The sequence below is a fragment of the Heptranchias perlo genome, chromosome 11 (genome assembly GCF_035084215.1).
Source record: "Heptranchias perlo isolate sHepPer1 chromosome 11, sHepPer1.hap1, whole genome shotgun sequence".
Lineage (NCBI taxonomy): Eukaryota > Metazoa > Chordata > Chondrichthyes > Hexanchiformes > Hexanchidae > Heptranchias > Heptranchias perlo.
Window position 1 is genome coordinate 61,796,195 of NC_090335.1, and position 16,335 is coordinate 61,812,529.

A 16,335-nucleotide genomic window follows, 5' to 3' on the forward strand; every position below is an offset into this window, starting at 1 on the left:
CAAAGTGATACATTTTGGCAGGAAGAATGAGGAGAGGCAATATAAACTAAATGGTACAATTCTAAAGGGGGTGCAGGAACAGAGAGATCTCGGGAATATTTTCACAAATCTTTGACGGTGGCAGGACAGGTTGAGAAAGCAGTCAAAAAAGCATACGGGATGAGGGGGGTTATCTTATGAGGAAAGGTTAGACAAGTTGGGCCTGTATACACTGGAGTTTAGAAGAATGAGAGATGATCTTATTGAAACATATAAGATCCTGAGGGGACGAGAAGGGGTAGATGCTGAGAGGATGTTTCCCCTTGTGGGAGAGACTAGAACTAGGGGCCACAGTTTAAAAATAAAGGGTCTCCCATTTAAGATGGAGATGAGGAGAAATTTTCTCTGAGGGTCGTAAGTCTGTGGAACTCCCTTCCCCAGAGAGCGGTGGAGGCAGGATCATTCAATATTTTTAAGGCTGAGTTGGATAGATTAACAAGGGAGTCAAAAGTTTTTGTAGATAGAGTAGGTAGAAAGTAGGGTTGAGGTCACAATCAGATCAGCCGTAATCTTATCAAATGGCAGAGCAGGCTCGAGGGGCCGAATGGCCTACTCCTGCTCTTAATTCGTATGTTTGTTTGGGATCCTGGGTTTTATAAATAGAGGCAGAGAGTACAAAAGCAAGGAAGTGATGATGAACCTTTATAAAACACTGATACGGCCACAACTGGAGTATTGTGTCCAATTCTGGGCACCGCACTTTAGGAAGGATGTGAAGGCCTTAGAGAGGGTGCAAAAAAGATTTGCTAGATTGGATCCAGGGATGAGGGACTTCAGTTACGTAGATACACTGGAGAGGCTGGGGTTGTTCTCCTTAGATCAGAGAAGGTTGAGGCGATTTGATAAGTGTTCAAAATCATGAAGGGTTTCGATAAAGTAAATAAAGAGAAACTATTCCTATTGACGGAAGGGTCGAGAACCAGAGGACACAGATTTAAGGTTATTGGCAAAAGAACCAATGGCGAGGAAAAGCTTTTTTATGCAGCGAGTAATGATGATCTGGAATGTGCTGCCTGAAAGGGTGGCGGAAGCGAATTCAATCATGGCTTTTAAAAAGAAATTGGATAAATACTTGAAGGGAAAAAAGTTGCAGGGCTATGGAGGAAGAGTGAGGGAATGGGACTAACTGGATTGCTTTGCTCTTACAAAGAGCTGGCATGGGCTTGATGGGCCGAATGGCCCACTGTGCTGTAACCACTCTATGATTCTAAGTCAGGTTGCTGATGCTGTAAACTATTTCAGTTCATGTAAGGTTTGTTCTTTTTCCTTAGTTACAAGGATCCATGCAAAAAGAGCACTTTTTTTCTGTTAAACTTATCACCATCAATTTACCATGCTGACCACCTGTCTTCCTCCTCATTAGTGTTCATCTTAGCGCTCCAGGACCAGAAATCTATCTTTGGCTTTGCCTCAAAATTGTAAAACCAAAATGGCAATGTCAGTAGGTCAGAGTCTAAGACGCAGCAGAATCTGGCAGCAAGAAAAACCCCAGGGGAAACTCTGATTTACGTTGAAGAAACATTTTCCTCCACCCAACCCAGTGAGAACTGACATCTCATCACACAGCCAATGGTCAGACAGTTTGAAGCAGATGAAGATGTGAAGAACTGGGGTATCGAGCTCCAGTCCCTGGTTTCTCATCACTAAACTTTCCCCTTTCTGAGTTGGGTGGGGATATTATAAGAAGTTACTTTCTTCTTGCTCCTTTTTCCCCCTGGTGTCCCCACCGAAGGATCTGTTCAGCGCCATCGCCTTTTGCTCACGGGCAGTGATCGTATGGGAGTTGGAGGCAATTATGGTATTTTCATTTTCCTCCCAATTTAGCCAGCTATTGTTAACTCTGCACTACTGTTCCTGCCACCCAGCCCTATAATCAATCCTCATGCTATTTTGGCAAGAGATGGGGCTAGGCAGGTCCAGTGCTAACTACTCTCAGCAGCTCTTCACTGCTGCTCTGGACATTTGGTACACAAGAATAATATAGGATGAGAAAAGACCAATTGGCCCACAAAAGGTGGTCTGTTTATTGCTGTAACTCTCCCAGGCTAGCATCCAGGTGCATTTTAATTCCTCTGATATATTTTAATATCTATGAACCTGCCTGTCAGTTTACTCTATGCGTTGACCATCCTTTGTATAAAAAAGATTTTCCTAATATTTTAAAAATGTATTTTCAACTAATTTAAACTTATGTCCTCTGTTCCTACCAGCCTGCCCTCCTTGGAGGCACAACAGGTAAACCACACAATGAACAGTGTGTAAGTATCAAAACTTTGTGAGGATAACACAAACTTAATCATCACAGTAAAATCCGCCTTTGATGATGATGTGGATTATAGTACTCAAATCACAATTTCCAAAAGTAAATTGCATGAAGCCTGCTTTTTCTATTATTTGTACTAATCAGTACAAATTGGTTATGCTAATCAGGTTTGAATTTCTCCTATTGCTGACACCTCTTTTTGCATAGACCTACTAATCATCTTAATTTAACTTTTCTCCTATTGCAATTCATACATATTTGCTGCATAGCTGATGTGCTGGTTCAGAGCTGATAGATCTGTATACACAAGACAAGTCTCCGCCAATAAAGCAGCTGTTATGCTGCTGCTTTAGTTTGGATCCTGGGGGATCAGCCTCTGTCATGTGGCTCCAGACGATTACACTGCTAAAGACAGCTGCCATTTTGCGGCAGCAGACTCCAATGATGACAAACTGGTACTGAGTGTGGTGCTGCTCAGTTCTTTAAAGTGGAAGAGCATCGTTGTTGAATGGCTGAGCAGAGCAGATGGGCAATTAAACAGCTGGTTGGTCAACTATGTAAAAGCTTCAATTTTGAAATCAGCTAACAGGATCAAAATATTGCTCATCTTCAGTATTTTTGAAGTTTGATCAGTATAGGATGTTTATATAGTTTACCGATCAGCTGTTCCCAACTATTCAATGTTGCTACTTACCAGTACTTTAAATAGCTGAGCAGCAGTCTACTCCAAGTGCCAGTTTTGAACAAATTGTGGTAATGTTACACTTAGAGCGAAAATAATTTTATTTTTATCTCCCACTTTTTAACAATAATAAACAATAACCATAAAACAAACCAATCCGATTGCTCCGATATGTAAGCATGTTACCTATCTCACTCTGCCCCACCTGAGTGTTCCCCAGGCCTATCCTGTTCCACCTCATCTTTGTGGCTCACTTATTCTGGCTCAGCTCCTGACCAGCACCTGTATTCAGGTTCACTGTGAGCAATGCCACGCGATCCTCTTGTTAGTTTGTAATAGTGGCATGGCTGTGTGGTGTGTTATCGACTAAAGCAGCACTTATCTAATTTTTCTTCAACTGGCCAGAGAAGAAAGCCAGCCTTTGTCTACTAAATGAAGTCAAGTTTATCATTTACAGAATTGTTGCTTGTTTCTTCATAGTGCCATTGGAGTCTGGAAAGATGTGAAGGGATGTCAAAGCATCAGCCGTACAGAGTGCGATTTCACTTCAAAAGACATTCTCTTTCTTGGGAAATATATCCTGCGTGTACGAGCACAGCGAGGGAGTCAAAAATCAGCCTGGTTGAAATCAAAACCATTTACTCCCTTCAAGCAGAGTGAGAAAAGTTTTAAAGATAAAATTCAAAGTGTTTGGGTCCACAGTGGCTTTTCATCTCTAGGATCTGCGTTCAAGCAGAGCCAAGACTGATGGGGTGCAAATCTGTCCCCTAGGATCCTACATTATATGTATATTCTGTATATGGCAAGTTTTTCTGCCTCAACACTAAAAAAGTCTTTTGTGATACTTAAGCAAAGATGTTTCAAGATCAAAAAATATAGTCTATATACTGTATTTTGCAGTATAATGTACTCATGTAAGGTATACTTTTATATGCTTCAGGGCTGTACACTTAAGCTGAGCACATAAGTGAATTATTCAATTTCTGGTTTGTTAGCTTGTGATAAGAGGGTCCAGTGCTGCTGTATTGGTTTGCTGTTTGCTGCTTTTTTTTAATGAATTTTGTGCTAGTCAAGGTTGAGGGATGCTAATTTTTTGACAATGGGATTTTTTTTTTATTCGTTCATGGGATGTGGGTGTCACTGGCGAGGCCAGCATTTATTGCCCATCCCTAATTGCCCTTGAGAAGGTGGCGGTGAACTGCCTTCTTGAACCGCTGCAGTCCGTGTGGTGAAGGTTCTCCCAAGTGCTGTTAGGTAGGGAATTCCAGGGTTTTGACCCAGCGACGATGAAGGAACGGCGATATATTTCCAAGTCGGGATGGTGTGTGACTTGGAGGGGAACGTGCAGGTGGTGTTGTTCCCATGTGCCTGCTGCTCTTGTCCTTCTAGGTGGTAGAGGTCGCGGGTTTAGGAGGTGCTGTCGAAGAAGCCTTGGCGAGTTTCTGCAGTGCATCCTGTGGATGGTATACACTCAGCCACAGTGCGCGGTGGTGAAGGGAGTGAATGTTTAGGGTGGTGGATGGGGTGCCAATCAAGCGGGCTGCTTTGTCCTGGATGGTGTCGAGCTTCTTGAGTGTTGTTGGAGCTGCACTCATCCAGGCAAGTGGAGAGTATTCCATCACACTCTTGACTTGTGCCTTGTAGATGGTGGAAAGGCTTTGGGGAGTCAGGAGGTGAGTCACTCGCTGCAGAATACCCAGCCTCTGACCTGCTCTTGTAGCCACAGTATTTATATGGCTGGTCCAGTTAAGTTTCTGGTCAATGGTGACCCCCATGATGTTGATGGTGGGGGATTCGGCGATGGTAATGCCATTGAATGTCATGGGGAGGTGGTTCGACCCTCTCTTATTGGAGATGGTCATTGTCTGGCACGAATATTACTTGCCACTTATCAGCCCAAGCCTGGAAGTTGTCCAGGTCTTGCTGCATGCATACAGACATGTGTCTGTACTATGTACTCTCAGCCCAGATGTAGTATGATTAGATGCAAAGAAAATCTCCCTCTACTCTGCTTCAGCCCCTCAAGCTACTGCAACAGTATGATATTTTTCCATTTGCTGCACTATCCATTCTGTGATGTGACCTGACTGAGTGAGATTGCCAAATTAGGAGTACTTAGGGTCCATGATTACCAGGAACTGGTTGAGATTGTTCAAACTTATTTCACATCGGAACCCTTGAAGCCATCAGACTGGCTGGAGGGTCCTGTCCTACACCATGTGTCACTCAGCCTCCTAGTTGAGTCGGCTTCACGGTGGACATATCTCCATCAAAGCCCCTCACCTGCGGACTTAGGTTAGGAGTTGAAGCTTGATGTACAGTATTGGACTTGGATGGCTAGAATATCTAAAGTGGATGTTCCGGTTAAGCTGTCATGTGTAATACTTTCACTATGTTGAAGTCAAATGTCTTCTCCGGTGATCTGATGATGAATGATAGCTACTGGACGGATAAAAGAACGTGCAAGTGGTAGTTTAGTTTGGAGACTGTTACACATGATGAGGCATGTTAGACATCTGGCTGAGCAAAAAAAGAAGTCAAGATTTTCATCCCCTCTGTCTGACTTAGGTAGGATCCCAGTCCCAGACGTAAAGGTTCTCTGCACTAGAGGTCTAGCCCATTGCGTCACATGTTCCCCAAAGCCACTTTTTGATACAAGTTGTATAAAATGAAATGGTATAACCTCATTGCAAACTCATGGAAACCTGTAAAGTAATTGTAATTGTGGGTGGGTCCAGAGTTTTGAACTCCTGACTAAAATGGATAATTAGTCAGGATCAGATTGTAAATAGGCTTGTAATAGTTTTGTAATGAGATTCAACTTTATAGAATAGCTGAATTGTTCATGTTTTCTGAAATGTTAATTTTTTATTTACCTGTTTTATGTGTACTAATTTATTGTAATTCTGCATTTGATTGTTGAATTGTAATATTTTTTTCTTTAAATTACAGATGAAATTGGTCCTCCATCGGTACATGTAAAATCAAAAGGAGATTTGCTTAATGTCCACATTTACAACCCCCAAATGGAAAATAACGAATCCATACTGAAGTTTTATGAAGACATTGTATACAGGATATCTTTCTGGAAAAATGATTCTTATGAAACTAGAAATGTATGTTCTGTGAAGTAGAGTTGCATTATATATAACATGTTAACCTCACAAAAGAAAAATTAATAGTTCAAGTTTCTCTCTTTCCCACCCATTACTAGGTTATGGTGCTATAGAGCACAAACAAACTTTCTTTATATTAAATGTTTAAATATGTATTTAGTAGTGCTTGAAATGTAGGATGTGCTCTTGTTAGATTTGTTTTAATTGGGGGAAGCAGGGAAGGTTCAGCCAGTCATTATCCTGGAACAGCTACGGAAGAATAGTTTGTGTTTGCCATCTGGAATGATACTGAGCTAAGTGAATTTGATGGTGTTAAAAATAAGTAGAACTATCAGACTCCATCAGGAAAAATGTTTAATTGATTTTAAACAAGGGTAAGACAGTTGGGGCCCATCAAGCCTGTCCCATCCAGTTGACAGTACAACTTTGCAAAACCCCAGCAATGCTTTCTCCTGAGAGGCTAATTTACCACAAACTCTGGAAAATTCCTCGCTGATTCCCTAAGACAATTAAACAAGCTCCAGGAGACCTTGGTTGCCTGTAACTTACTACAATTACAGCTAACTAGCAATTTACAACAGGGTTAATAATATTAGTTGATTTTAGCAATCCTAAAATGGACGTGTGTGTGTGGGTGTGTGTGTGTATATATATATATATATATATATATATAGAGAGAGAGAGATAGAGACTGCTTCCTACATCAGTGTGTTTCTAGTCCAAACAGAGAAATATAGCTTGATTTAATTCTGGGAAATAAAATGGGAAGGATGAGTGGAGGAGAACAATTAGGAATTAGTGACTATAACATAGTTGGGTTCATTGTGAAAATAGAAAAAGATAATGAACAGTAAGAAATGAGGATGTTTAACCTAAAATAACAACAGAAAATGCTGGAGACAATCAACTCTTTCTCTCCACAGATGCTAACATTTCAGGTTGATGACCTTTCATCATGTTTAACCTATCTAACCTGACTCTTCAATCCCATCGTTTTTTTTTAAACCTTCAATTAAATACCTTTAAGTAAATAACCCTAACTTTTTGGAGCCTATCCATGCAAGTAAGAGATTTGAATCATCCTGGTAGACCTCCTGTACAACCTCACTGGAAACTCAATGTCCTTCACGATGTGCAGGGACCAAATCTGGACACAGTAGTCCCAAGTTCCAACATACTAGAACCTTATATAGCTTAAGTATAATACCTTTGCTATTGCTGTTCCCAGCAATATAAACTAATCACACTTTGCTTTCCCTCCAGCCACCTCACACTGCTTGGGTACCTATAAAGAGCAATCAACTATTACCCCCAGATCTATTACTTGATCCGTTACCTTTAATAGGTATCCCTGCATGGTATACACATACCTGGAGTTTCCTAACTTGACGTGCATGGCACTTAACTTATCCGCATTAATTGATAAATATCATAAAAATGCTTTCAAGACCACTTAATTTCCACCAAGACTGCTTGCTTCCAGCTCTGTTGAAAAGCATGTTTGTGTTGATATGATTGGACTTGGCAGTGTTGTCTTGTACAGTCAAATAGCCTGCTGACACTCTTGAGGTTTAATCTCATATAATCTTGAGGAAATTGTTAGTATTCACTTTATAATTCCCAAATTCCTGTCATTTTATAGTTTTTGGTGGAAAACTTGGTTTCTGTTTTACATATTTTCATACAATAATTTTACTCAGACTGCTTTCCTCCTCATTAGTCATTGAAAACATTGCTATGGACTGGATTGAGATAGTGCAAACTCATTTCACTTAGAAACCTTCCAGCTGTCAGAAAGGACATTATCCATCAGCAAGTCATAGTTAGTGTTGCGAATCGTCGCCTAGATGCCCTTCTATTTTTTCAATGAAATAAACTTGATAGCACCCTTTTCTTTCCTAGCCATGAATGCTTTGGATTGTTAATATGATTTTGTTTTCTGGTCTCAGGAAGCAGACCACAACATATCCCATTAGGAGAACATATAGTATTTTTGTTAATGCTTCACTTTAGACATTTAAAATCAGTACACCCTCATCTCTTGCTATGTGCATCAGTGTTGACTGGTTGGAATGCAACAGTATATCACTCCAAAAGCACTCTGCACTAAACTGCATTAACCCATGAAATTGATTTAAATTGTCTTTGTAGAGTCAAATGCTTTTAACCTGAATACTGCATTAGACTGAATCCTTTGCATAGGAAAAAAATATTACAGCAAAATGAGCAATGTGTTAAATGGAATGTTTATTACTTGTTTGAATTACAGATGAAAAACAGCACTGGTAAAGTGGTGCCACTCAAACTCGAACCTTGGACCACATACTGTCTGCGCGTTCAGGCTTTCAGCACTACATTTAATCGACTAGGACAGTTTAGTCCAGTTGTATGTGAAAAGACCGATGGTATGATTTTAATTACTTCTCTTTAAAATAGTAGTGGTAGACAGCATTGTCAAATTGACATTCCCCCGCCCCCCCCCAAATCATCATTTGATATATTTAATTCTCTTGCCTCTCGTGCATTTGCACCACATACCAATTACCTGGCCAAGTGAGCGAGCAGGCCATTGTTCCGTTTGCACATTAACTTCATAGCGTAACTTGTTTGTGCTCCCATTCAGGCCAGGTTCATGGATGAACATACTGCTTTTGTTGTGGCAGTGGAATGTTCCTTCTGATTAAAATATATGGTCTTCCCAGTTGAAGGGAAGCTGTGCTGTGGGCTGTCAATAGAAGGTGGTCTGGTCGCACAAGCATTTGTGTTTCACAGGATTGGTAGTCTACTCGGTTTATTCAGTCTTGGTCAGACTGTCAGCTGGAGTATTAAAAAGAAACCTAATGGGAAAGAGGGAAAAAAATGATCTCTGTTTCAGCTTTCTTGAGTTATGCTACCCGCTGGCAGATTATTTTGCCCACCAATCTCGCTACGTCTACAGCTTAGACTCTCCCACCCTCCATTTTGGAGGAAAATCTGTGGTGATGAATTATCCATCCAACAGCAGTTTTATAATAAAATCATATTAGTTTGTATCACTTATTACTGTAAAATTGTTCTCATGCCATAAGCAAGTGAAAAGGTAAAACTGATCATGTTTCTAATTTTCTTTAGGTACTATTCTGCTGTGGCAGATTGGTGTCGCCTTCCTCATTTCACTAGCAGTTGTTTTTGTTGTGGTAGTGGGATGCTCCTTCTGTATACATCACATGTACAGATGCATAAAGTATGCCTTCTTTCCCCCACACACTTTGCCAGAACATATACAAACGGTAGGTTTCTTGTTTTACATCTGGACTTCAAATTTTGATTTTTTTTTCAGCTTAAAATGTTTTTAAAGGGGAGGTGAGGAAATAGTAGAATTCATTGTATAAAATGTTTAGAAATTTAATACAGGTTTATGCAAACTACAGTAAATGTACTTTTTTTTGGATTCGTGAATATGGCATGTTATTCACATGCTAAAGTTACCAATTGCTGAGTTTTGAGGAGGACCTTTTTTGTCCTTGCTGAGTAAACTCTGGCCTTGTTTAGTGTGTTGACTTCTATCTTGAGATGAGAAGTGGCCACGTAACTTGTCATTTAAATGTGTACATTCAAGATATTAAGTCTTATGGGCATTATGATTTCAGTAGGGGATTTATTGTCAGATTGTAGAAAGCCCAACATTTGGAATTTATAGTTGGAGGTTTACTTTTTTTTATTTGTTCATGGGATGTGGGCATCGTTGGCGAGGCTGGCATTTATTGCCCATCAGTAGTTGCCCTTGAGAAGGTGGGGGTGAGCCGCCGCCTTGAACCGCTGCAGTCCGTGTGGTGAAGGTTCTCCCACAGTGCTGTTAGGAAGGGCGTTCCAGGATTTTGACCCAGCGACGATGAAGGAACGGCGATATATTTCCAAGTCGGGATGGTGTGTGACTTGGAGGGGAACGTGCAGGTGGTGTTGTTCCCATGTGCCTGCTGCTCTTGTCCTTCTAGGTGGTAGAGGTCGCGGGTTTGGGAGGTGCTGTCGAAGAAGCCTTGGCGAGTTCTGCAGTGCATCCTGTGGATGGTGCACACTGCAGCCACAGTGCGCCGATGGTGAAGGAAGTGAATGTTTAGGGTGGTGGATGGGGTGCCAATCAAGCGGGCTGCTTTATCTTGGATGGTGTCGAGCTTGATTATTGTTGGGGCTGCACTCATTCAGTCAAGTGGAGGGTATTCCATCACACTCCTGACTTGTGCCTTGTAGATGGTGGAAAGGCTTTGGGGAGTCACTCACCGCAGAGTACCCAGCCTCTTACCTGCTCTTGTAGCCACAGTATTTATATGGCTGGTCAATGGTGACCCCCAGGATGTTGATGGTGCGGGATTCAGCGATGGTAATGCCGTTGAATGTCCATGGGGAGGTGGTTAGACCCTCTCTTGTTGGAGATGGTCATTGCCTGGAACTTGTCTGGCACGAATGTTACTTGCCACTTATGAGCCAAAGCCTGGATGTTGCCTGCATGCGAGCTCGGACTGCTTCATTATCTGAGGGGTTGCGAATGGAACTGAACACTGTGCAATCATCAGCGAACATCCCCATTTCTAACCTTATTGTAATTAAGGAAATTGGAGGGAAGGTCATTGATGAAGCAGCTGAAGATGGTTGGGCCTAGGACACTGCCCTGAGGAACTCCTGCAGCAATGCCCTGGGGCTCAGATGATTGGCCTCGAACAACCACTACCATCTTCCTTTGTGCTAGGTATGACTCCAGCCACTGGAGAGTTTTCCCCCTGATTCCCATTGACTTCAATTTTACTAGGGCTCCTTGGTGCCACACTCGGTCAAATGCTGCCTTGATGTCAAGGGCAGTCACTCTCACCTCACCTCTGGAATTCAGCTCTTTTGTCCATGTTTGGACCAAGGCTGTAATGAGGTCTGGTGCCGAGTGGATCTGGTGGAACCCAAACTGAGCATTGGTGAGCAAGTGCCGCTTGATAGCACTGTCGACGACACCTTCCATCACTTTGCTGATGATTGAGAGTAGACTGATGGGGCGGTAATTGGCCGGATTGGATTTGTCCTGCTTTTTGTGGACAGGACATACCTGGGCAATTTTCCACATTGTCGGGTGGATGCCAGTGTTGTAGCTGCACTGTCAGGCTTTCAAGGAGGTGAAGAATATCTTCAAGTAAATTTGCTAAGAAGCATAGTGAAAAGATTAGAAAGATGGTGTACAAAAGATTTTTATTTAAAAGTAGAAAATAAAAAAATTCTCTGGCTAGCAATAGATTATTATTTTGTCACCAACTCCAAGAGTTTGGTGCTTTTAAAATATTGCCCATCTATTTTGACAAGTCTCCCTCCTAGCTGTTTGCCAATGTGGTTCCAAAGATAAAGTTGTAAAATAATCAGGGGTCTGAGTGCCGGTTGCCCTCCCAACATCTGATCCGTAACTTGGTCCCACCTAATGAGCAGAAAGGGGTGAAAGAAGAAAGGTAGGTCACCACGGGTGGAATTCTTGTAAGGTGTCAGTTTTGGTTTAGTGGTAGCACTCGTCTCTGAATCAAAAGGTTGTGGGTTATCGTAGAATTATAGAATGGTTACAGCACAGAAGGAGGCCATTCGGCCCGTCGAGCCCGTGCCGCCTCTCTGCAAGAGCAATCCAGCTAGTCCAACTCCCCCGCCCTTTCCCTGTAGCCCTGAAAATTTTTTCCCTTCAAGTACTTATCCAATTCCCTTTTGAAAACCCCAATTGAATCTGTTTCCACCAGCCCCTCAGATCATAACCACTCGCTGCGTTTTTTTTAAAAGAAAGATTTTCCTCATGTCGCCTTTGGTTCTTTTGCCAATCACCTTAAATCTGTGTCCTCTGGTTCTTGACCCTTCCGCCAATGGGAACAGCTTCTCTCTGTCTAGACCCCTCATGATTTTGAACACCTCTATCAAATCTCCCCTCAACCTTTTTTGCTCTAAAGAGGTCAACCCCAGCTTCTCCAGTCTTATCCATGTAACTGAAGTCCACCATCCCTGGAACCATTCTAGTACATCTTTTCTGCACCCTCTCTAAGGCCTTCACGTCCTTCCTAAAGTGCGGTGCCCAGAATTGGACACAACACTCCAGTTGCAGCCAAACCAGTGTTTGGTAAAGCTGGAGCGTAACTTCCTTGCTTTTGTACTCTATGCCTTTATTTATAAAGCCCAGGATCCCGAATGCTTTTTTTTTACTGTTTTCTTAACTTATACCCCCAAGTATCTCTGTTCCTACACCCCCTTTAGAATTGTACTCAGTTTATATATTCTCCTCATTCTTCCTACCAAAATGTATGACTTTGCACTTCTCTGCATTAAATTTCATCTGCCACGTGTCCGTCCATTCCACCAGCCTGTCTCTGTCCTCTTGAAGTCTATTTCTATCCTCACTGTTTATTGCACTTCCAAGTTTTGTGTCATCTGCAAATTTTGAAATTGTGCCCTGTATATCAAGAAAAGCAGTGGTCCTAGTACTGACCCCTGGGAAACACCACTGTATACCTTCCTCCAGTCTGAAAAACAACCGTTCACTGCTCTCTGTTTCCTGTCACTTAGCCAGTTTTGTATCCATACTGCCACTGCCCCTTTTATTCCATGGGCTTCAACTTTGCTGATAAGCCTATTATGTAGCACTTTATCAAACACCTTTTGGAAGTTCATATACACCACATTGCCCTCATCAAAAAACTCAATCAAGTTAGTTCAACACAATTTGCCTTTAACAAATCCATGCTGGCTTTCCTTAATTAATCTGCACTTGTCCAAGTAACTGTTCATTTTGACCCAGATTATCGTTTCTAAAAGTTTCCCCACCACCGAGGCTGAACTGGCTTGTAGTCACTGGGTTTATCCTTGCACCCTTTTTTGAACAAGTGTGTAACATTTGCAATTCTCCAATCCTCTGACACCACCCCCGTATCTAAGGATGATTGGAAGATTATGGCCAGTACCTCCACAATTTCCACCCTCACTTCCCTCAGCAACCTAGGATGCATCCCATCCGGACCTGGTGACTTATCTACTTTTAAGTACAGCTAGCCTTTCTAGTAACTCCTCTTTATCAATTTTTAGCCCTCAAGTACCTCTTCTGCTCCCCACACCTGAGACTTGAGCACATAATCTAGGCTGACACTTCAGTGCAGTACTGAGGGACAACTGCACTGTTGGAGGTGCCGTCTTGCATACAAGACTTTAAACCGAGGCACCGTCTGCCCTCTCAGGTGGACATAAAAGATCCCAAGGTACTATTCACACAAGAGCAGGGGTGTTTTCCCATTGTCCTGTGTATATCCCTCAACCAGCATCATTAAAATAGATGATTTGGTTGTGTATCTCATTGCTGTTTGTGGGACCTTACTCTGTGCAAATTGGCTGCCACGTTTTCCTACATTATAATAGTGACCACACTTCAAAATGTACTACATTGGCTGTAAAGCACTTTGGGATGTCCTGAGGTTGTGAAAGGTGCTATATAAATGCAAATCCTTTCCTTATTTAAAATAAAAGACATGATCTTAGCTCTGTATAAAATATTATAGCCAGATATACAATTCTATTTACCACCCTCTCCCCTTTGTTTTATTCGCAGTATTTCAGTGAATCTTCCCAGAATGCTCCTTTCCTTGTGCTGGCATCGGAAGATGCCGAGGAGTGCTGTGACCAGATCAAAGTCATTTCTGAAACAGAAAGCTGGAGTTCCTATTCTGGTTCCTCTGCACCAAGTACTGAGTGTGAGCAATATGATCAAAGTGGTGGAACCAGTACAGATTCTGGACAATTTTCTAATGAAGAAAGCTCCAGGAGTGGTGGTATTGAAGAATCAGAGGAAAGAATGTTAACAGAACTAGATTTACATACATAGATTATGTACTTTTGTGATAAAACTGAAGTTTTTCCACTGAGTCCCAACTTCTTTTTGCATTGCTGAAGCTGCCATATGCAAGTATGCCGGGTGTGTTTGTGTGTGAGAGAGAGAGAATTGTTACCAGGCTTATTTAGTGTTTTGGTGCCCAAACATTTTTAATATGTAATGCATTTGTTTTAGGTGCTATTAGTTCATCGTAACTTATTGCTTCTACCACGCACTGACAGACCTGTAACCACTACTACTTCACCCTAGTGTTATACAGACTGAAATGCCCACTCTAGATATAAATCAAGTTTGGAAGGACAAAATCTATAATTGTACAACTGGATCTGTTTCACAGTTCAAGTAGACAAGATGCAAAAATCTAATGAAGATTTCACACAGCCACCATTGTACTTAACTGAAATCCTAGTGACAATGCTGATAGTGTCGGTAGAGCACATGAGCAAAGTTGCAAGATGCTTTCAAACAGCAATGCCAAGATATATTAATGTAACTGTACTAGATGTCCAGTGTTAATGTAATTAAGATTTTTTTAAATAAAAGTGTACGTCCCTTAATTTGGCATTGTTAATGGAATCCATAAGGAAATAATTCTGACTCCCTCAGTTGCTAACTGCATGGTGTGGTATTGATCCATAGGGAGTGGAAGAATTGTAGGTTCAGTGCCTGGTTACTGTTGTGTGAACTTACTTCAGCCAGATTACCAATGAAATGTTACAGTAGGCTTCCTTGTGCCTGAGTTAGGGAAGGAAACAATCAGCCTTGTTCCTGCTAGTGAGTACTGTACTTAAATACCTGCTGGAAGGAGTGAGGGCAAGATCAGAGCTCCACCCATATAGCAATAGCCCTCCTCATCTCATCACAGGTGTATTGTCCATGGTTTGGGGAGACTTTGAAAGAGAAAATTACACTTAAAAAGTTTTAAAACAAACAATTGAATTGTGTTGTTAGGGATTGTAAGCAGTCATTAGTGCATGCTCCAGTGCAGTGGATCAAGAGTTTCCTTTCATAGGGAGTTCAAGGTGATCTATCGAACTTCCACTATGCAGTTGCAGTCACAAGCTACTGATTTTCAGATTACATGTGGATTTAAACATTTGAGATTCATCTCTCTTCCCCACCTGAGTTTTTTTTCCCAAGGGATAAACAGTTCTCCAGACTCAGTTTATAATTAGTCAAGTGTTATTCCATACTACTGATCTGTGTGGAAACACAATTAGGGTTCAGATCTAATGGTACCAAGTGTACTATATCTCCATGCAAGGGCTTTCTCTTCAGCATTCCTGACCATTTTATATCATCCTCACTGCCACTCCTGGATTAAGTGGATGTAAGAATGCAGAATATTGTTTTGTTTTTCTCTGCCTTGTACTGAGTTTTCTTCCTTCATTTGCCACATTTGGCTTTGTTGTTTTGCACTGAATTTGTAAAAATATTTTGTATTTTATACCGTAGAGAGCAGTAGGAAGAAAAGCTGCTGAAATAAATGTAAGAAATGGGTACAATCTATAATAATCTCTAAATATTAAACTGTATTCTTTATTGTTTTCATTTACTTAATTATCACTAAATAAACCTTTTTTTACTTAAGTCATTTACAAAGGCACGGGTTAATCAAGGACTGTCGGCATGGATTTGTTAAGGGAATGTAGTGTCCAACTAACTAGATTAAATTTTTTGAGCAGGTAACAAGGAGGGTTGATGAGGGTAACGTATTTGATGTAGTCTACATGGCTTTTGACAAGGTCCCATGTGGCAGACTAGTCAAAAAAAAATAAAAGCCCATGGGATCCAAGGTAAAGTGGCTAGTTGGATCCAAAATTGGCTGAGGCTGGAAACAAAGGGTAATGATTGACGGGTGTTTTTGCGACTGGAAGGCTGTTTCCAGTGGGGACCCTGCAAGGCTCAGTACTAAGTCCCTTGCTTTTTGTGGTATAAATGATTTTGACTTGGATGTGGGGGGCTTGATCAAGAAGTTTAGAGATGATACAAAACTTGGGCACGTGGTTGATAGTGAGGAGGAAAGCCGTAGACTGCAGGAACGTATCAATGGACTGGTCAGGTGGGCAGAAAAATGGCAAATGGAATTCACTCCAGAAAAGTATGACGTAATGCATTTGGGGAGGGCAAACAAGGCAAGAGACTTCACAATAAATGGAAGGATACTGAGAGCTGTAGAGGAACAAAGGGACTTTGGAGTGCATGTCCACAGATCCCAGAATGTAGCACTTCAGGTCGATAAGGTGGTTAAAATGCAATCGGGATCTTTTTCTTTGTTGGTCAAGGCATAAAATGTAAGAGCAGGGAGGTTATGCTCAAACTGTATAAAACGTTGGTTAGGCCACAGCTTGAGTACTGAATACAGTTCTGT

General features: G+C 41.5%; 1 protein-coding gene across 1 annotated transcript in view; it reads left to right on the forward strand.

Moving 5' to 3' along the window:
• LOC137326851 (uncharacterized) overlaps window positions 1-14,521 on the forward strand; it is a 64,934-nt gene extending 50,413 nt beyond the window's left edge. Inside the window, exons 11-16 of the mRNA XM_067992230.1 lie at window positions 2,250-2,297; window positions 3,465-3,640; window positions 5,937-6,100; window positions 8,370-8,505; window positions 9,212-9,369; window positions 13,683-14,521. Coding sequence (XP_067848331.1) covers window positions 2,250-2,297; window positions 3,465-3,640; window positions 5,937-6,100; window positions 8,370-8,505; window positions 9,212-9,369; window positions 13,683-13,955 — 955 coding nt within the window. The 3' untranslated portion in view covers window positions 13,956-14,521. The remainder of the gene's footprint in view (window positions 1-2,249; window positions 2,298-3,464; window positions 3,641-5,936; window positions 6,101-8,369; window positions 8,506-9,211; window positions 9,370-13,682) is intronic.
• Window positions 14,522-16,335: the final 1,814 nt, after the last annotated feature.